This window comes from Mesoplodon densirostris, chromosome 10, assembly GCF_025265405.1.
Source record: "Mesoplodon densirostris isolate mMesDen1 chromosome 10, mMesDen1 primary haplotype, whole genome shotgun sequence".
Taxonomy (NCBI): Eukaryota; Metazoa; Chordata; class Mammalia; order Artiodactyla; family Ziphiidae; genus Mesoplodon; species Mesoplodon densirostris.
This window is the reverse complement of record NC_082670.1, coordinates 65,813,333-65,835,669: the sequence shown is the minus strand read 5'-3', so window position 1 is coordinate 65,835,669 and position 22,337 is coordinate 65,813,333. Positions and strand designations below refer to the sequence as shown.

The 22,337-nt window shown below is 44.6% G+C and overlaps 1 protein-coding gene across 4 annotated transcripts in view; it reads left to right on the top strand.

Moving 5' to 3' along the window:
- MYRIP (myosin VIIA and Rab interacting protein) overlaps positions 1–22,337 on the top strand; it is a 178,502-nt gene that overhangs the window by 76,117 nt on the left and 80,048 nt on the right. For 2 of the 4 annotated variants that reach the window (XM_060110078.1, XM_060110077.1), the window contains exon 3: positions 19,953–20,089. The exons of 1 other annotated variant lie outside the window; for it this stretch is intronic. In XM_060110078.1, coding sequence (XP_059966061.1) covers positions 19,953–20,089 — 137 coding nt within the window. Of the gene's footprint in view, positions 1–16,647; positions 16,674–19,952; positions 20,090–22,337 lie in introns of those variants that run through there. One more of the 4 variants, XM_060110080.1, reaches the window with a different exon arrangement.

The window sequence follows — 22,337 nt, the reverse complement described above, 5'->3', positions numbered from 1 at the left end:
GCATTCTAGCGTGGTGGGTCTGTGGAGGCTTAAGTAGGTGCCACATAAATGCTCAGACACTCGGGTGGAGCAGAGGTGAGCCTTCAGGAAGCAGTGAAGAGGATTCATCTTCTTTCTTTCCGTTGTGGTTTCCCAGGCGTGAACTTCAGGTAAGCTAGTGTGCTCCCAAGTAAGCTGGTACACATTGCACCTCCCCCAGGGAACGGGTGGTTCTTAGTAGGAGCTGATCCAGCCAAAGTTTCCCTCTGTGTTCACCTCTCCTTTGTGGCTCTGGAGCCTTCATCCAGGTCTTGGTGAGGCCCTCTGGCCTGGTCTCCCCAGGATCTCCCCAGCTGGGCCACTGAAGGGGGCTGCCACCAACAGAGAGACCAGGTTAGAGGAGGGTCTGGCTGTTAGGGTGAGACCCCAGAGTTTAGGCTCCCTGATCCAGATGATCCATCCTCATGAAACCTTTCCTCTGGTGCCAGCCACTTTTTAAAATTAAAGAATATAGTGTTCCTCTGCATCCATGGTTTTAATGGCCATGTGACAAATCAAGGACAACCCAGACCTCCCCATGTTTGATTTAAATCACTAGGAGCATATTTTAGCAGACAATCACTAAATATATTCTTAGTGAGCTGTATTTTCTCTAAAATAATAGACAAGGATGGTTTAATGAGTATTAGCATCATGGCATGGGGCATTTTGCTTGTCACTTCTAATTCTCACATCTAATAACATGCTTGATCTACAAATTAGACTGCAGGATTCTCAGCGGCATCAAGGACTGAGTAGAGGAAGGGGAGTTTAAACAAGATAAAGGCTCTGTGGTGATTGTTTCTCCTCTTCCCAGACCCTCCCAAAAGGAAGATTTCATGCTAACATTGCCCAGGGAAGTCTGCACCTTCCACTCCCCCCCTGGTAATGGTGCCAAGGATTGAACTTGCCTGGAAAGAGATGGCATTGCAAAGAGACACATTAAGATGCATCTCAGAAGCTATAAATGGCTCATCTGAGCCTCTGTAAGCCTTGCAGTAGACTCTGTTCTTGCTGTGTCTTTTGTGCCCTGTGTGTTTAGATTCCCATTCCCCGACCTGCTTGTCTGTGCTCTTCTGAGGACGTGGCCATTACCACTGTGAGACTGCAAAAGGGGGTTTTGAAACTGCCACTAACTCTTTTGTTGTTGTTGTTTACTTATTTATTTTTATTGAACTATAATTGATTTACAATATTGTGTTAGTTTCAGGTGTACAGCAAAGTGATTTAGTTATATATTTTTTTCCAGAGTCTTTCCCATTATAGGTTATTACAAGATACTGAATATAGTTACCTGTGCTATACATTAAGTCCTTGTTGTTTGTCTATTTTGTATATAGTGTGTATATCTACTAATCCCAAACTCCTATTTTATCCTTCGCCCCTCTTTCCCCTTTGGTAACCATAAATTTGTTTTCTATGTCTGTGAGTCTGTTTCTTTATTATAAATAAGTTTATTTGTATCAGATTTTAGATTCCACATATAAGTGATATATGATATCTGTCTTTGTCTGACTTACTTCACTTAGTATGATAATCCCTAGGTCCATCCCATCCATATTGCTGCAAATGGAAACTGCCACTAACTCTTTTTTTTTTTTTTGGCTGCACCATGCGGCTTGCAGGATCTTAGTTCCCTGACCAGGGATTGAAGCCCGACTCTCAGTAGTGAAAGCACCAAGTCCTAACCACTGGACCGCCAGGGAAGTCGCTGCCACTAACTCTTGATTCAGAGACCCTGCCTGGGGTCTTTGCTACCTGTCCATGGTCAGTACCCCAAAGCCCCCAAAGATGTCCTCCCCTCCTAGATGCTCTGTACCCCTCCTGGGCTCTCTCTCTTTTTCCCCTTGATCACAGCCAGCTGCCAGGAAAGGCTGTGAAAGGCATTCACCATGTGCCATATGGGGTGGGCATGTCTCCCCAAACCCCACTCCCAGTGGAATTTTATTTACACAGGCAAGTCCTTATGGCCGCTCAGGGTATTCTACTCTGGGATGCTTTCAGCGGTGCCTGGGGCTGTCTTGTCACATGTGGCCCACACTAGTCATCCAGAACCCCAAGAAGGACTGGAAAAGAGAAGTGAAAGGCACGGTCTGCTTCCTGAGAGGGAGGCATGTTGTCTGTGTTAACTCCCCAAATCCCCAGAAAGCCTGCAAGGCAGGAATTAGCCTCGATTTACAGGGTAGGAGATGGGCTCAGAGACCTGCTCAAAGTCATGTGGCTGACAAGGCACTGAGCCTGGATTGGGAACCCAGCTTATTTGATTTTGAAATCCAGCATCTTTCCACTGTCCCATTCCGCTTACTTGGGAGCAGAGGCCACCAGGGCCGGCTCCCAGAGGCAACGCTGCCTCAGATGCTCCCCACCCCCCGGAAGTTTAGTCTGCTAATGGGCTTCATGTCCCCGGAGGTCCAGGCCCCTTGGTGCATCACAGCTTTGCAGTTAGTGACCACGCCCACCCCTGGAATGGAGGCCTGGGCCTGGTCCCTCTGGCCCTCTGAGAGGACAGTGGAAGCAAGTCTGTGGTTCCCCACCAGCAGCTCCTGCCCAGCACGGGGATAACCCTGCACCATCACCGCTGCTGCCGCCCTTGTTCACGGCATTGCCCCAACACAGGTGAGATGCCCTGAGCTTATCACAGTTTGATTCTCTCTTAATTTCTATTCTCAACTTGGCCATCACAGCATCGCAGTTGAATGCAAAACCAGTGACAACAATTTGCTTCAAACTCCTAATTATCCAGAGGCAGCCCATCCATGTCTTCTTTGGCTCTTAAAATAAAGACAAAACTCAACATCCCATAAAGGCCCACAGGGTCGGTCCCACCTGCTCTCCCACCTCCCGCCTTCCTTTCCCCCCTGCCTTCATAATGGGGGTCTCTCTCCACCTGGAATCCTGCCCCCTCCCTCCCTCTTCACACGTTCAAATCTTATTCTGCTTCCAGACCTCCCCTCCATGGTCACAGATTGTCATCAAGCAAGTTTGTGTTTGTTGATACTCCTCTCCCATCCCTGTCCCTCCCTGTCCCACTCACTCATGATCCAGGCTCTTGTTTTGATGCTTACTCCACTGGAGTATAAGCTCCCTCTCTGTTTTGCATATCATATTGTTCACAGTTTCTGGCACATAACAGGTGCTCAGCAAATATGTCTCGAGTGGCTGATTAAATGTTTAATTCTTACAACAAAACTATGAGATAAGACTCCCCCTTTTGCAGGTGAATAAATGAAGACTCAGAGAGGTTGTGTTGGCATCTAAGGCTTGGTCCTTCTGTCTCTGAAGCTGGTGTTTGTTACCCAGTGACAACCCTGTGTCCTCACTCCTCCGTCCCCCACTGGCCTTCCCGTCTGGGCTCTGGATTAAGACTGTCATCCTCTCCTCTGTAGCACATGGACATCTGTCGCTGGGGTGTTGGCTCCTCATTCAGACATCTGCCTTCCCTGGTGACTGGGAGCCCCCCAGGGACAGAAGCCTGGTGTTTAATCACCTCCTCCCCCAGCACCTGTCACTGTACCTGCCCAGTACATTGTTGGTTCTCAGTAGGGGTTTGGGAATCCCATGCACCACTGTTTCAGCCAGGCTTTCATGGATCACCAGGGATAGAAAACCCAACCCAACTTGACTTAAAGAAAAGGGAACCTATTAGCTATGTAATCAAAAATGTTCAAGAGTAGTGTGGCTTCAGGTACTGCTGGATCCAGAGTTTAAACTGTACCTTCAGGACTCAGTTTCTTTCCTTTCCATTGCTTTCTGCTGATGGGCTGCAGTTTCAAACTTCTCACAATAGCAGGATGCCGGCCAGAATTCTAACCTCTCCCTTCTCTCAACCACACATCCTTAGAAACCACCCCACTTGCAAGGGTTGAACAGAGTCCTAGGCATGGCTCGCACTGGCGTGATTTGGGTTCATCTGTCCGTCCCCGATCTAATCACTGTGGCTGGGAGGAGGGGAAGACACCTGATTAGATCCAGACCCACTCTTGGAGCCTGGGAGTGGGGAGAGGTGGGGTACTGTTTTGTCAGGAAGAGGATGAATGGGTGCCAGACTCTGAAAGGAAGACTTCCACTACAAGCTCCTTTTACAATTTCCCAAACTGACCTCACACCTCCTCCAAACTGGAGTGGTCCGGCGCTGTCACCGTCCCTCACAAGGGTAGAGCCTGACTCCTCCTCCCTCACACCCCTTCTGAGATGACTTCCTCAGGCCTGGAGCTGTAAACAGACCCTGGCATCCTCCCTCCCTGAGCAGGGAGGGTGAGTCAGCTTCCAGCTGCTGCCCACACAAGCTGTGCTGCTCTGAGGAACCCCAGCTCCCAAGTGGGGATCATTTCCTCCAGCACAGAGCCAGGCTTTCAGATACTCAGAGCCAGAAATCAGGTCCTGACCAGAGGGGCTCCTGCATCCTCAGACTGAGAGAATCCAGCCTTGCTTTAGAGCCAGTGAGAGGAGAGAATTCCCCAAAGCCCCTGGCAGAGCTTCTCCAGGAAACTTGGGGAGGTTTTTGAGAACTGTGTAGGCAGGGGCTGTGTGTACAGTCCAGCCACTGGTCACAGCTGCCACGCACACACACACAAACACACCACATACCCTCTCTGCCTCCCTCTCTTCCTTGCTCTCTCCCTCTCCCTGTTCCCTTTTTCCCTCACACACTCAATATGCTCTCGAATTCTCCACAGTCCCTCCTCCCCTTTCCCCCGCCCTCTTCTCTCCCCACCTTCCTTCTGTCACACATAGAAGCATAGAAGTGATATCCACAGTGTCTCTCTCTGCTTCTCTCACATGTACACTCTCGCCTGTTTCTCTCACACACATAGAGGCTATACAACACAACACTTCACCCCTCTCCCTCTTCCCCAGTCCTCCAACAAACACACACACACACACACACACACACACACTCCAACCCTGGACAAGATCTGTAACCACTGACCCTTCAAAGGCTGGCCTCCACAGGTTATCTCGGGTCATTCCACCTCTGGATACACCCCAGATGGCAGTCAATCCCTAAACGTATGTTCCAACTTCGAAGGTTGGGTTCATGGAGTGCCTCAGGTAAGAAAACTAATGTCAGAGAAGGGAAGTGATCTGAGCCTAGTGACACAGCCACCGTGTGGCAGAGGTGGGCAGGGAACCTAGCTCTCTGGAGCTCTAGGCTAGTATCTTCCCATGTCTCTCCTCTGACATAAAGTGCATCTCCCAGGACTGAATCCTCACTGTGGAATAAGGGAGGCCCTGTGAGGATGAAGTCACATCGAGCACATGACAAAGGCAGCACGATAAACTAATGGGGGGACCTCTGCAAATGACTTTGAGTACATTAGTTCCACTCCCCTTCAACAAAACCCTCATCTAAGTGACTGAAGAAATCACAGATTGTTTTTAATGGGTCTGTGTCAGCTCTGGCAACAGGGGTGGCCATCCGAGTACAAAATTTCTGCATGATTTCATGCCAAGGACTGAATAGAGGGGTGTCCAGACCAGCCTCAGGTGAGCTGCTAGGAGGGCATCCTGGGAAATGGGGTTCGGCCCAGCAGAGTCTCCCAGAGCCCCCATCTCAGAGCAGTAGGGCTAAGAGCGTAGGGCAAAAGACATCAACATCTTCGAAAGGATAAGAGCTTTCTTTGCCAGGCAAAATGACAACAGTAAGAAAAATGTGGGCACTCTGAGAGGCAGCATCTGTGCTGCTTGGCGAGGCCCCCAGTGTACTGTTTGGGTGAAGCAAAGCACTCCAGCCATCATCCTAACTCCTTGCTTTCCCCATCACCGTGGCTTGGTATCAGTGGCCTTGCCAGCACCCAGAAAAAAGCCTCATCTGTTGCCATGGAGCTTTCAACTTCTTCACAGGCTCTGCCTTGAATCACTGCCTTTTTGCAAATAGATCCCACTACCAACAACCACCAAAAAAAGCTTATAGAAATGGGAAATAATTTTTCTGTACAATAGCTAACATTACTGAGAGCTTATTCTGTAATGAATTACTGTTCTAAGCACTCAGATACCTTCATAACTCCATAAAGCAAGTATATTGCACCCATTTTACAGATGTGGCAACTAAGAAAAGAAAGGTTAAGGAACTTGCTAGAAAGTGGAGGAGTTGGGATTTATACTAGGCAGGCTGGCTCCGTAGTTTACCCTCTGCACTGTGATGCTCTCAAGAACTCAAAAATCTACAGACGTTCTAAAGGCTGGGTTTTGGGGTGCTTAGTTGAATCCTGGTCAGCGGTTTCAATTTTGTTGAGAATTTTGTTACAAGCCCCTCTAAAAGCAAGTTATGCAGTGTATTCAAGGCTTCTCTTGAGAGATATTTTGGGCTCTATACAGATGGAGGAGATCTGAAGTCCACCATGGTGGATAATGCTAAAATAAAATCCCCACCACCACCACCTACACACACAAGATCTTTGGCCAGGATCCCACTCTGGAGGTGGCGATTGGTAGCGAATGTGCACGATTTCCATCCCTGAAGGACACGTCCTGCAGCGTGGCACCCAGAGCCTCCTGAGTTTCTCTGTAGGGGGAAATCTGCAGAGGCCTGGGAACACCGCAGAACCCACTTGGAGGTCCCTTCTGCTCAAACTGGGACACTGGAAATGGGATTTGCGATCCGCTATCGACAGCGTGGACAACAGGGGTGGTACAGACCTTGCCCAAGATGAGCTCGATGACTTAATGAGAACAGAAATGTGGCTAGAGGAGCTCAGCCAGAATTGTTAGAGAATTCCGCTGCTCCTCATCCACTCTCACTCTCCAAGCAGCCCTGCAGACTCTGATCTGAGCTCATTACTCTGCTCCCTTGAAGTCAGAGCTCCTAGCACTTTCACCCCTTAAATGACCAGTCTTAATAGCTTGGCAGGTCAGGTGACTTGCATTAGGCCCTGTCAGAGACCACTCCAGGATTTCAACTTGCTTTTCAAGTCAAAGGACAACATCAGCCTTTTTTTTTTCTTTTGAGATTTACATTTGAGCAGAAGTACACTAACTTCTTTGATTTGCAGAATATAAATGTGTTCCCATTTTTGTAAGAAGTGGCCACTGATTTTTCCATGAAAAAAGAAAAGGCATGTGCCTTTTCAAAGTTTGCATTGATGCCCCACATATGTGAAGAGAACCCATTTCTGATGCAATCCATTCCAGGAAAGTGTAAGCAGAATTTTGCACACATGCATTTGTCTGGAAGAAAGGGACCCATCCACAGAGGCTGCGGTTACTTGGCAGTCGGCAAAAAAGAACCAATTTCTTGGGCTTCTCTGGTGGAGCAGTGGTTAGGAGTCTGCCTGCAATGCAGAGGACTCGGGTTCAAGCCCTGGTCCAGGAAGACCCCACCTGCCGCAGAACAACTAAGCCCATGCACCACAACTACTGAGCCCGTGTGCCACAATTACTGAAGCCCGTGCGCCTAGAGCCCATGCTCTGTAACAGGAGAAGCCACCGCAATGAGAAGCCCACGCACCGCAATGAAGAGTAGCCCCCGCTCGCCACAACTAGAGGAAGCCCCCGCACAGCAACGAAGACCCAACGCAGCCAAAAATAAATAAATAAATAAATAAATTTTTAAAAATAAAAGAAAGAACCAATTTCTTCCTTTCCTCCTTAGCACCCTCAGTTTATCTGTAGGTCCTTTTCTAAGTAAGTGCTTTATAAACAGTAGTGTGCTGTAAGCAGAGTGCCCTGCGTCCTCATGAATATTCTGAAGCATGCACTCATACCCACACACAGACGGGAGCTAGTGTGATGATTTGCAGAATATTCTGCCTACCACTTCACAGTAAAGGGATAGCACATCCTTCAAAATCCTGCCTAGATCCTTTAGAGAGAAGATTCCCCAATTCTTTCCTAACAAACGTTCTGCTCCCTTCGTGTGTGTGTAGATGTGTGTGTGTAAAGGCCATTCCCTGCCATGCTGATGTAAAAGCAAATTAGGAAAAAATTTAAATGATAACCAATAGGGCACAGGTCAAATAAATGATAGTACACCCCTAAACAGGAATAAGGAGGCTCTGTATTTATGATACAGGATGATCTCTAGGATGTGTTGTTGTGGAACAGCCAGTGCAGAAAATCCTACCATTTGTATAGAAGAAAAGCAAAGGAGAACACTTTGGGGAGTATTGTCATGTGTGTGCATAGGTGCACAAGAAACTGACAGCATTGTTTGCCTCTGGGGAAGGGAACTGGATGGATGGTAAACATGGGTGAGCAGGAGGCTTACATTTTAAACTCCATGACGCATCTATTAAAGTTTTTTACTTAAAGAAAATTAACAGTCAAAAAAAAGAAAGAGGATATTGGCTTCACCATTGACGAGCTATGTAATTTTTGCTTTCGTAAAAGAAGAGTTGTCTCGTAATTTAGTTTTGAGGACCAAAAAGACCTGGCTCCATGGCAGGCACATAGGAGGCGTTCATGAACCGGCAGGTATTATTAATTACATGGCAGCCCCAGCAGCTCCAATCTACTATGAATAAACAGTGACGTTTTCACAATATCTTTAACCACTCACTTAATATAGCAAAGTCCTTGCCTTTTAATGTTCACAGTAGTACACTGTGTGTTTATTATAGCCAAGTCCAGTATTGGTTAATGTAAACAGTAATCAGATCATCTTCTTGTTCCAACAACCAGCTTGGAACTTAAAGGGAAGACACCTCATTATATAACATAATGTTACCATTAATCAAACAGATGAATAAGCCAAAAAGAAAATTACACACTTTTTAAAAATACAATTGTGAAGATGTTATCAGAGCAAAGCTGGCACACCTCAATATGTCAGGACATGAGAGGTGAGGCAATATCCAGTGCAACTAACTGTGTGTCCCTGGAAGTTTGGTTGTAGGAAATTGTGGTCATTTGTATTCTGAGGGTGCGGGAAGTGAGATGCAGAAAGATAAACGTGTTCAAGACCGTACATAGAGTGATGTGACTGGGAGAAGAATCCATATGTGCTGACTGCCTTTTCTTTGCTGTCTCAGTCCCTATATCACACAAAGTAGCACAGGGAGGATGCAAGATTTCCCTTCTGGACAAGCTTGGTTCAGAGTGCAAATTGCTGCAGCTATAGCAGGACAGCAGCTCTTCAAATAAATGCAGTTAAATTCTCTTACTTCAAGTTGATTCTGACAAGTGAAAGTAAGTCCCAATCAGCTTTACAAATAAAGCGAAAGAAAAGCCATATTCAAATGACATTTATCCCTGCCTCCAAACAGGCGACACTAAAAGAACCCATTTTGTTCCCTCTTCCCCCAGGCCTGACAATTGCCTGGTTGAGTATCAGTCAGACTCGCTGAACCGGACAGAGAGGAATGAATCAAGCGTTAAGTGTGGAGCCAAGGGCCACAGAGACGGCCTCAGAGATGGGAGAGTTCAGGGCCAGGTCAGGACTAGTGGCATCAAGTCTGGGGAGGGCTTCTTAAGGGACAGGTAAGGACAGCTGGGAAGATCCTGCCCAGGCCAGAGTGACTGCAAAGAGGAGGCTGCTGTGCCCAAGTCCTGTGAATGACAGCTGGAAAGTCCTGGAAGGGACAGAGCATTCCCTGACACATCCACCTCCAGACCATCTCAGAAATGTCTTCTTATTTTGACCTTCCTTGGGTGATGGTGCTTCACTGGTTTTTATCCCTAACTACCAATGCAGGACCTCAGCCTCCTTCAAAGCTCCTCTCCACACCCCACCCCTATGGATTCCTGGAAGTCTCTAAGGGCACAAGTTTCAACAACTAACCCATGACATCCATGGATTTTTTTTTCCACTTTTTTTCCACTGTTCCTCATCCTCAGTGTATTCTGGGCGCTGCATTCATCACTATACTCCCCTGGGTACCACCACTGTACTCTCCGGGCGCCACCCTCTCCTGCTGGGATCATTGCCTCACTGGGCACTTTTCCCCCTTCCACGGGCACAGCTGTGTCCCCCCAGCACTCCTCTGCCACCACGGAACCCTAGTGTCAAAGTGCCGACACACGGGGCTGCCCTATCAGGGCCGAGTTAGGGTCAGGTAAGCAAGGCACTCACCTCCAGTGTAAAATTTAAGGGAGTGACCAAAATCGAATAATCAAGATAAATATTTTAATGTAGTATGTTTAAAAATCAAAATTAATGCAAAAATTCATAAAGAACAAAATATAAAAATTTTCATTGAAGTATAGTTGATATATAATATATGTTACAGGTGTACCATATAGTGATTCACAATTTTTAAAGGTTATATTTCATTTATAGTTATTATAAAGTATTTTCTATCAAAATTTACAAATTTTAACTAAAGACAGGATCTAGTAAAAGCCTCTGATTGGAGACTGAGACAAAAGGAAATATTTATCCCCCTACATAATATTCTTATGTATTTTTAATGATAATTTTTCTAGCATATTAAAATATCTGAAAAAATAGTGAAAAATTGAAAAGCATGTATGTTAAACTCACAATGTGATTTTAAGTTTAAATATTTTATTTAAATCAAAAGCACAACTTCTTATAATTTTACTTTCCTGGCCTTAATGGAAGCACACTCATCAATAATATTTTCAAGGTACCACCTCACACTGGTCAGAATGGTCATTATTAAAAAGTCTACAAATAACACTGGGCTTCCCTGGTGGCTCAGTGGTTGAGAATCCGCCTGCCAGTGCGGGGGACATGGGTTGCAGCCCTGGTCCGGGAAGATCCCACATGCTGCGGAGCAACTAGGCCCGGGCGCCACAGCTGCTGAGCCTGCACTCTAGAGCCGGCGAGCCACAACTACTGAGCCCGCAACTACTGAAGCCCGCACACCTAGAGCCTGTGCTCCACAACAGGAGGGGCTGCCACAGTGAGAGGCCTGTGCACCTCAGCGAGGAGTGGCCCCCAATCGCTGCAACTAGAAAGGGCCTGCACACAGCAACGAAGACCCAACTCAGCCAAAAATAAATAAATTAATTAATTTTTTCAAAAGTCTACAAACTGCAAATGCTGGCGAGGGTGTGGAGAAAAGGGAGCCCTCTTACACAGTTGGTGGGAATGTAAGTTGGTGCAGCCGCTGAGGAAAACAGTATGGAAGTTCCTCAGAAAACTAAAAATAGAATTACCATGTGATCCAGCAATCCCACTCCTGGGCATATATCCAGACAAAACTATAATTCAAAAAGATACATGCACCCGTTGTGTTCATAGCAGCACTATTCACAATAGCCAAGACATGGAAACAAGCTAAATGTCCATCGACGGATGAATGGATAAAGAAGATGTGGTACATATATACAATGGAATATTACTCAGCCATATCAAAGAACGAAATAATGCCATTTGCAGCAACATGGATGCAACTAGGGCTTATCATACTAAGTAAGTCAGAAAGAGAAAGACAAATACCATATGATACCACTTATATGTGGAATCTAAAATATGACACAAATGAACCTATCTACAAAACAGGACATAGAGAACAGGCTGGTGGTTGCCAAGGGGAAGGGGGTTGGGGGAAGGATGGAGTGGGAGGCTGGGGTTAGCAGATGTAAGCTATTATATATAGAATGGATAAACAACAAGGTCCTACTGTACAGCACAAAGAAGTATATTCAATATCCTATGATAAACCATAATGGAAAAGAATATTTTTAAAAAGAATATATATATATATATATATATATATATATGTATAACTGAATCATTTTGCTGTACAGCAGAAATTAACACAACATTGTAAATCAACTATACTCCAATAAAAGATATTAAAACTGAAAAAAAAATTCAAATATTATTATCTACTCCCTTGTTCTCTCCTTCAGCCTGTTTCCTCATCCATCTCCCTTTAGCCACTGTGCAAATTGTAGAAGTTGTGCAAAGGGCCCAGGAGCAGCTGCGGGGGTGTCTCACACAGACACACTTCCTCACTTCTCTCCCAGGCTTTCCTTGCTGCTATTTGTCAACTCCAGCTTCCCACCCTTAGCAGGATACTTCACATTAATGGCAATTGTCACGTATCAACTGAACATGACACTTCCAGCCTCCTGGCCATGTTTGTCTACAAATTCCCAGTGATACACTCAGGGGTCCCAGTGTGAGGGCTGTTCTTTTCCATCTAGTCCCTCAGTCTCTTTTGACTTTTAGAGACTGATTGCTCTGACTCCGTGCTCAAGGGCCTTCATGCTGTCAGGGCTGAATGAGTCCTATTTTCCAAACACCTGCCTGTCATTCTGTTGTTTTCCCCACAACTCTGAATCAGTAATATCTTCCTGTGTTCTTGGCTACAGAACACAGGAAGATATTACATTCTACAGCATGTCAAATCAATCGTCAAACTCAGTGATTCTCAAAGTGTGTCCTTGGACCAGCAGCATCACATCACCTGCACATCTGTCAGAAATGCCCATACTCGGGCCCCACCCAGACCAAACAAATCAGAAGCTCTGAGGCTGGCCCAGCAAGCTGGGTTTTAAGTTTAAAAACTACATACTAAAGATTAAGAACCACCTTAACCCTAAAGTCTAACCTTTTGGTTAAGATGAAATGTAAGAATTGAATGTGTTTCCTGACAAGTCTATTTTTACTCTTTATCTGTTGATTACACCCACATCCTGCCAAAAAAGAATGCCGAGGGCTTAGGATAAAATAATAACGTTGATGATAATAAGGAATAGCATATTCTGAAGATTTACACTGGGCAGGACACTGTGCTGAGTGCCTCACATGTGTTACAGCGTTTAATCTTTTAGAAAAATCTGATGAAATATATATTATCTCCTTTTGCATCTGGGAGGAAAAAAAAACACCTCTGATAGGTTAAATAAATTGCCTAGGATCAGATTTGGGGGAGAAAGAAAGTTTGTTTGTTTGATGGGGTTTTTTGTTTTTTTTAATAAAGTTGAGTTTATTTTAGGGACACTGTATCCAAGGAGTTACCTAGAAATCATAATTCTAAGAGTTGAGTCTCACTCAGCAGAGTAGGACTGAGTGATTCTGTTGGCAAGGCTGTCCCCGGGCATTTCCTCAATGCGAGCACTCACTTGGCAGAGCTGCCGTCAGCAGGGTGAGAGACTCAGCTAGAAAGTTCTGGGCTCCGCAGGCCTCTGCTGGCAGGAGAAACAGTGCACACTGTCAGTCAGGGAAGCCTGTCCTTGGACAACTGCTCTCTCAGAAGACATGTAACAAGCAGCTGAGGCCCACACTGATGTCAGTTATTGGTCCTAATGGATAAACCAAGTTCTTCCTACTGATCCTATATTGTGGTCTGTATAGGGGGAGGGGGGCTCTTTGATTTTTACTTCTTTAGAGAAAAAGATTTCCTTATAATAGGACTTAAATTTAATGAATATTTAGTTTCTTCTGAGATTAAATAACTACCGTTCTCTTCGTGCTTACTGTGTTCAAGTTCTATTGTAGATGCATAAGCATATTAGGTCAGTGATGCTTTGTAAGACTCTGCCAGATCAATATTAGTATCTCTATTTTGCAAATAAGGAAAACGGCACCCAGAGAGGTTAGTAAACGTGCCCTTGTTCACATAGGTGGTAAGTGCTAAAATTCAGTCTGGTACCCAGCCCATCATCTGTCCCATGCCAGCAGTTCCTAAAGCATGTTCTGGAGGCATGGGGACACCTCATAGGCTGCAAACTGATTCCCAAACACAGTGCCTTCCTTCTCTTCTTGTAGGCAAATGGGGCACAATTCTGCAGACTTAGGTTTCTGCTTAAAACTAAGGCTACTTCTTAGTAATCTATTAAGTAAGTTATTAAGGGTTGCCAGAATCTGGTTTTTATAAGCCAGCGTTAGAACAGTCATTTGCTATGTGCTGCCAGATGCCACATCCTGGCCTTTCCTTTCTCTACTCTGTTCCTGGGGGTGCTGAGCCCCAAAGGCTGCATTGCCCAGGCTCCCTTCTGAGCTTGGCCAATGGGAGGCCCTGGAGGGAACTGGGAGGGCAGGAGAAAAAGAGAAAACAGGGTATCAGTCTCTCTGCCTCAAGCAGTGTCTCTGCAGCAGCTGCATCTCCTCTGTGGCCCCAGCTCCTGGCTCCAGGATGCTCCTACTGGTAATGCCACCTCCTCCCTTGTCCCTCTGGCCCTGGGGTGGTGGCAGCTCCCCCATTGCTAGCCTCTGGGATGCTAGCCTCAATCATCCTCTCTTTGGAGTCTTAGTGTTTTCATCATCTATATAACCAATTGCCTATATTAAAGTCCCTCTGTTTGAAAGACCTGGAGCTTCTTTTATTACCATCCAGTGTGTTGTTGGTGCTGAATCTCTAATTCTGTATTCTGTGAAGCAGAGCTCACAGATCATGGGTGTGCTTATAGTTTTCAGGAGGGATGCTTCATTATCCGCACATCATCAAGGTCATCTTGAGTTGGTCATGGATTTTAATAGTTGTGCTTCTTAATTTTTACCAACAAAGTAAGGTTAGTTCATCATTATCAATTTAGTTTTTTGTAGATTGCTTGGGGAACCTTACTGTATATAATTATTTGAACTTGGCTCAACAGTATTTTTGGCATTTTATTTTTTTGTAATGAAGGCACCTGATTTGGGGAGTACCATTTTAATTATTCTATTCCTCTTCCAAACTTTTTATTACCCAGTTCAGTTCTTTTTCCTTGAAAAGCAGGAAGGAGGGAGGCAAGTCAGCTGTTCCCTCTCTTGTCCTACCTAAGTGGATTGTGGTCAAAATTAAAAACAAAACAAAAAGTACATGTGGGCTCAGAAAACACCCAGCTAATTTTGCTAGGCCAGTGCTTATCAAGCTTTGATATACATAGTAACCACTTGGGAACCTTGCTAAAGTGTAGTTTGATTTAGCCGGTCTCAGGATGAGAATAGAGATCTGGGATTGCCATTTCCATCAAGGCTCTGGAAGGTGCCCCAGTGCTGCTCCGAGGACCATATAGGAAGTAGCGGGATCCACAGACTCTCCTAGACTCTCCCCCATAGTGAGCTCAGTTTGCACAGCGCCTGCCGAGCCAGGGCTGAGGGCCAAGGCGGCCTTGCTTCATCACCAGCAGCCAGGATATGAGCAGTTCTTATGTAGGCAGTTCCTTCGTTCTCACAATCGTGTTGTTTTGTCTAATGAGCCAAAAATCAGTCTGGCATTCCTGGGCAAAGCTTTCATGGGGTTATAATTTCAGTGCTGCTCTTGTGATGAGTTATGTGATTCCAGTCTGTCTTCTAATGAGAATGTACCATATTTACAAGTTTATTCATGTCATAAAAATAATTGGCAAACTTCTCATACAAACAAGTGCCTTGAAGTGATTAGTATTCACAATGTGATAAGTAGGTTGTTTTAGGGAAATGATACAATGATTTTACATTGTCTGCTGATTCCTTGATCCATGGTGCTTTCTATTTGCTTAAACTTTGAAATAAAAGCCGTAATTTGCAATAAGAACACTAACTAGGGGTTCTAGAAGGAAAATAACCCGATCAGACGTCAAGGCACTGACCCAAGGATGAGGTCTACAGTCTGTTCCCTGACTTGCTCTTAGTTCAGTCAGTGACACCAGCAAATTACTTGTTTCCATTTTCCTTGTAAAATAGAGATAGTGATGATTTATACCTCCATTACACCAGTTATTGGCTTCAATACTACCTGTGGACCAAAGACTACCAAATCCATATTTCTAGTCCAGATTTCTATCCAAGTCCCAGACGAGTATATCCAGTGCCCACCAGGTATTGCCACCTGGGGATGTGGTGGGCACCCCAAATTTAAGTGTCCTAACTCAACTTCCACCTTCCCCCCAAACCTGATCCTCTTCCTATATTCCCTATCCTTGTCAGTTGTGTGACCATCATTTTACAGATGAACCAACAGTAGTTCCAAGGGCTAAAAGTAATCAATTCTAACTATGTTGTGATTGGTGAATTTTGAAGGGTTGCTGTTGATTTTTTTAAAGCCCTAGTGTTGAAAGAAATGATCATGCTTAAGACTGTGAAACTAAAATGCACAGAACTAAGAAGCTTTGTGTGAGCATTTTTCGGGATAACTTGGGATCATTTACAAAAATAAGTGAGGGAAATCAAGAAGGGTCCCTCTGGACAGTTCCAAATTGGAAAGCTTTTCGCCACAAGTCTCATCACCAGGACTTCAGCTCCCCATCCTTTCTAAGGCACCCCTCCTATGTGTTTTCTGAGGCTGAGAAGCAGCAGTTTGGGCATCATTAAAGAAGATGCCTGATATATCTGGAAAAGACGAAAACTCTAATTCAAAAAGATACAGGTACCCCAGTGTTCATAGCAGCACAATAGCCAAGACATGGAAGCAACCTAAATGTCCATCAACAGAGGAATGGATAAAGAAAAAGATGTGGTCCATATATACAATGGAATATTTGCCATAAAAAAGAACAGAATAATGCCATTTGCAGCAATATGGATGGACCTAGAAATGATCATACTAAGTGAAGTAAGTCAAAGACAAATATCATATATCACTTATAGGTGGAATCTAAAATATGATACAAATGAACTTATTTACAAAAGAGAAACAGACTCACAGACATAGAAAACAAACTTATGGTTACCAAAAGGGAAAGGAGTGGGAGGGATATATTAGGAATTTGGGATTAACAGAAACACACTACTATATATAAAACAGATAAAAAACAAGGACCTACTGTGTTGCACAGGGGACTATTTTCAATATCTTGTAATAAACCATAATGGAAAAGAATCTGAAAAAGAATATGTATGTGTGTGTGTGTGTGTGTATGTGTGTGTGTATATATATATATATATATATATATCTGAATCTCTTTGCTGTACACCTGAAACTAACACCATGTTGTAAATCAACTATACTTCAATTTTTTTAAAAGTCTAGAAAAAAAATGCCTGAGCCATAAATCAGGGTGGGCTCTGTTTTTCACACATCTGTGGGAATGATCCAGAACCCAATGCCTGTGGGACAGACTCTCCAGCCATTCTGGAGATGCCTTTGGCTTGACTTTTGGTTCCATCTCATGACGCATCTGGCACTCGTTGAGAAGATTAGTCCGACAGCACTGTTGGGTACGAGCTTCATCTGTTTTGTCACTCCCCATATCCCTAGCACCATGCCTGCTACGTAGGGCACTCAATAAATAATGAGGAATGAAAGAATGAATGAATGAACAGATGAAGGAATTCATGCACAGACGCATATTCCACTCTGCCTTCTGTTCCAGCAAGATGCTGACACAGGGCTCCTTCCTTCTCATCTACCCGTGCCTGCAGTTGCGTCTGTTCAGGGGGAAGCTGGAGATGTGAGGGTGGGCCAGGGACCCTGCAGCGCTTAGCCAGTCCATCCTGGGTGCTGGCGTCCTCACAACCCTCTCCCCACACCTCTGCCCCAAGAACTGCATGTTTCCTATGAGTTTCCTCTTAGCCATGAATTTTAAAATAAGTGAAATAAAAGCAGTAATATCAAATGAAGGTAATCATGACTGAGCCTTCCCTGGGGCTTCCAGAAAAGCTCTCCACATTAACTCTAAGTCAAAACATAATCCAAAATACATCACTTCTTACGGGAAAGCTTTCTAGTCTCCAAATCAGGCTGTAGTTTTGCAGGTCATTCTCCAAGGATTCAGTGCTGTCCTCCCACCTTCCAGCAGCCCAGGCAGTGCCCTGATTCCTCTCTTTGACTTGAGCAAGTCAAGGCATTCTATTTTTGAGGTCATCAAAGTGTTTCTAAATGTCATAGAGTTTTGATATAACCAGGGACGTAACGGAGAGCTCATCCTATGATGTACTTGAAGCATTAGGATTCTTGACTGCAAATAATAGAAACCCAACCCAAGAAGCCTTAAACAAAAGAGAGAATTTTATTGGCTCATGTAATGGAAGAGTCCAGGGGTTGACCTCAGGCTTGGGTAGATCCAGGTGTTCAAAGTACATCAACAGGATCCTTTTCCTTCCCACTGTCAGATCTGCTTTTGTTCAGAAGACCATAAATAACCCCCCATGTAATGGCAAAGGTGGCCCCAGCAGCCCGGGCTTTCATTCTGCCACCAAGCCAGCCCAGCAGAAAGGGAGCATCTCTTTCTAACAGCAGGAAAGGTCCCACCTCAGACCTTGATTGGCAGGTCTGAGTCATGTGACTACCCCCAAGGCTGCCAGGAGGAGGGGCCAGCCTTTCCAGAAAAACGTAGACTCAGTTGGGAAGGAGGGGGAGTGTCCCAAAAGGCAGAGAAGAATGAGAGGCACAATAACCACTATTGTCCACCCCTACCATTGTGGACCTGTCCACCTGCAACGCGGAGCCCTGCAGCAGCACCTTCACGGAGGTCAGCTGCTCAGAGAGCAGGGTGGTGTGCAGGAGAGGCAGCCTGCAGAATATTTCTCTTCTAGAGTCACAGTCCTTTTGTGTTTTTAAAGCTCTCAAATAAATCATAAGCCTGGAGGTTATGATTTCCAAGGACAGTCTTCTTCTATGTGTCTGCTTCTTTTTCATTTTATTCACTAGTTTGTTGTATTTTTTAGATTCCACTTATAAGTAATATCATACAGTATTTGTCTTTCTCTCTCTGACTTATTTCACTTAGCATAATGAATATAGTTCATCCGTATTGCTGCAAATGGCAACATTTCATTCTTTTTTATGGCTGAGTACTCATCGATCAACTTTATTTATTTACTTTTGTATTTTCTTTTTTTCTTTTTTTTTTTTTTTTTGGCTGTGTCGGCTCTTCGTTGTGGCGTGCAGGCTTCTCTCTAGTTGTGGTGTGCGGGCTCCAGGACCCATGGGCTCTGTAGTTTGCAGCGCACAGGCTCTCTCGTTGAGGTGCGTGAGCTCAGTAGTTGTGGCGCACGTGGATTTAGTTGCCCCGGGGCATGTGGGATCTTAGTAGTTCCCTGACCAGGAATGGAACCAACGTCCCCTGCACTGGAAAGCAGATTCTTTACCACTGGACCACTGGCGAAGTCTCCATCAATCAACTTTAAAGTGGACCTCTCAGTCTGTGAGTCCCAGCCCTTCTGCCTGCTTTGTAGGACAACGTTCTGTTACCTTTATGCTGTCACTTATTTAGAATTTTCCAGATATCTAGAAAATCTCTGATTCGCATCTCAACTCTATAGATTTCTTTCCCTTTAGATATCTTCTCACATTTCACTGGCATCTGGGGAGGAAGAGCAGCTAAATGTGTGCTTGTTCCTCCACTGACTTAGAAGAATTTATATTCATTTTGCTTCTCTGAACTTTTAAAATGAGTATGCATCATTACATTCATAATAGAAAAATAACCACCAAAGCTATTCTTAAAATGGGAGGGGTTTAGAAACATGTTCTAGTCAGGCAGAAAAGAGCATCGTGTCAGTGATTTGTACCGAGCATTATAGCACTGACCAGGAAACCACCTTCCCACAGTGCTTCAGGCTGAATGAGAAAGAGGCTGCAGAGTTCTGCCATAGAGCCCAGGGTCTCACCTGTGCTTTTTATCCTCCCAAGCTGAATTAGAAATGGTGTTAATGCAGTAAGAGTGTCAAATATAAGCCTGCTATTAAACAGATGTGTCAGCTAGTGGCTTCAAATGGCAAGCATTTATCAGCTTGCTCTTTGGATGGACTCAGGTGCATGGTTCTTCTGCTGGTCTTACCTAGAGTCACTCATGCGTCTTCAGTCAACCAGCAGTTGGTGGCCTCACTCACCTGTCTAGGGGTTGGCTGGCTATTGGCTGGGCAAGAGGGGGGATTGGGCCAAGTGTCTTGTCATCCCAAAGGCTATCTTGGGCTTGTTCACATGGCGATGGGTTGCAGGGCTTCCACGAACAGCAAGAGAGGAAGCTGCCAGGCTCTGGACTCACACAGCATCACTTCCACCAGTCTCTGTGATCAGAGCAAGTCATAAAGCCAACCCAGATCCAAGGAGTAGAGACCACCTCTTGATGGAAGGAGCTGCGAAGTATTGTGGCAACTTTTGCAATCCACCATTTCATAATTCTGTCCTTTAATAATAATTTTCTGTTTTCTAATTCTGTGTTGTCCTCAGGGTGCTGAGGACCCAGTCTCTGGAATGGTTCTACAATAATGTGAAGAGCCGCTTCAAACGCTTTGGCAGCGCCAAGGTCTTGAAGAACCTGTACAGGAAACACCGGCTGGAGAGCGGAGGGTGCTTCGACATCCTAGGTACGTTGACTGCCTGTCATCTGGGAGTCTTTGGGGGGTTGGCGGGATAGAAGAAGGCCTGGCTTGGAGGCCCTGTACACTGTGGCACACTGACCTGGGACAGAGAAAGTGGCTTAAATAATCTGGTTCTAGTAAGGAGCAGAAATAGAAGGACATATACCAAAGATTCTAAGTTTTAAGTCCTTTGATTCCAGCATCTCCACTGGGCTGGATATGTTAGCAGCTGGGAGGACCAACGTGTTTCTGCATATTGTGGACATTTTAATTCCAAATCCCTAGAAATGAAAGATTCTTGACCATCTTTCCCTAATGATTAAAACATTGGAAATTCATCTTTGTTTGGTTTTGTAGACTAGGTCTGCACTCAGAGGATATGCCTCCCACTCCTCTTCCTTCCTACTCCAAAATTCTATACATACCAGGCCCAGAGTTTAATGTAATGGGAGAGTTAGAAAAGTCTCAGCTTTCTCCCAGAAAGTTTAAAGGATGAATTCTACCTATGCTAAGACAACCAATGTAATTAGAATGAGTAATTATATTCTTTATTCCTATTGGACCAGCCAGTGGAAAGAAATGGTTGTCAGAATATGAACAGCATGTCCTCCCAGAAAAGGCTATTTTTTTCTGTGTAGAGGAAGATTTTTTCATCACTTTGTTGACACAGGTAAATGCTTTTTATCCATGAGAAAGAGGGAAGAAAGAAAATCTCATTTGGAGCTTTTTCACCATCATTATTTTACATTGTTGTATTCTCAATAAAGTCTTTGGTTGTGTCTAATCTAAAAATATGCCAGCCACTGAGGCAAGGGGAAAATAGGATGGAAGTATTAAACACAGAGACTCATTAGGGCCTTTTGTGTTAGTCGTTAGAATCTCTGTCTTTCGAACCACTCAGGAAGCCTGTAGCTAAGAGAGCAGTGCTGAAGGTCTCCACATATTATTTTTATCTTCTCTTTGCTGATTTTTCTAAAAATGTTTCTCTCGGAACAAAGACAAAAAAGAAATAAAGCTTAAAAGTAATCATGTTAACAGTAGGTTTTCAACCCAGGCAGATACCTCAAGAAAGTTCCAGAATAGAATTGTCTCATCATTTGCATCCCATACTTTTTCTTGTTCATCCTTGCGTCTGCTTCAGGTACCGCTTTACGTGTCACCAAATTCACATCTCAGAGGTGTTCTCTACTGCTTCATGCAAAGTGAGGGGGAGAAGCAAACTCATTTGGAGAATCCTATGAACAGCACAACTCTGGTATCTTTCTGTTTCTCCCTCGGGTCCCACAGGTGGAGCAAGGAAACATGAATTACAAGTGGGCTGGCAAAAGGCTTTGAAATGTTCAAGTGTCATTTTCAAAGGCAAATCATTTGCTGGGAAAAACGCTGACACTATTGAAGCAGATTTAGGTCCCAGGGCCTCTGTGATTCACCATGTCTCTCATCTGGGCCTCAATCACAGCACTTATCACATTGCATCCAGGTGATGGTTTACAAAGCTCCTCTCCTGCTGGACCAGGCAGAAGCAATAGCTTCTTCATCTCTGTGTTCCCAAAGTGTGGCCCAGTGGCTGGCACCTCTTAGGTCCTCAATATTACACAATTCAGTCTTAAAAGCACTTTGCGGGTACCAAGACACTTCATAGAAGTACTAGAATCAGTTGCTTTAACATGATTTGTATCTCATTTTAAACTAAGATTTCCTTTTGAGCAACATGAAGACAAGCAGGCAGGAGACAATTTATGAGATGGTACTCAAACCTGTAAAGTCGTGATCATAAAACTGTGAGAGCGATTCTACATACCACCTAGAAAATTGAGTTACACCTCAAGTGTGGAGAAATCTCCCGTGCGTCAGCAATGTCCTGATTATGTTAGATGACCGTGGAGACATCAGCATTAGCTTCTACCTACAACCCAGCACCTTGGTATGGTTGTCATCTGCCATCCTCAAGCCCGACTACACGTTAGAATCACCTCACAAGCTTTGAAAAAGTGCCAGAATCATCTTCCACCACTAGTCAATTACTTCCAAATTTCTGGAGGTGGCCCTGGAATAGATATTTTTTAAAGCTCTCTGGGTTATTTTAAGACACAGCCAAGACTGAGAACCTCAGCTAGAACTTCACTATAATTCGTATGGCAGAGTTCTGAATAAGATGGTTCCATCTTCAACTCCATCTGAGGGTACTTAGTTTCAGAATTTTGATTGTCAGAACATAATCTACAGGGTGCAAGACCTGGGCTCTGCTCCAGGA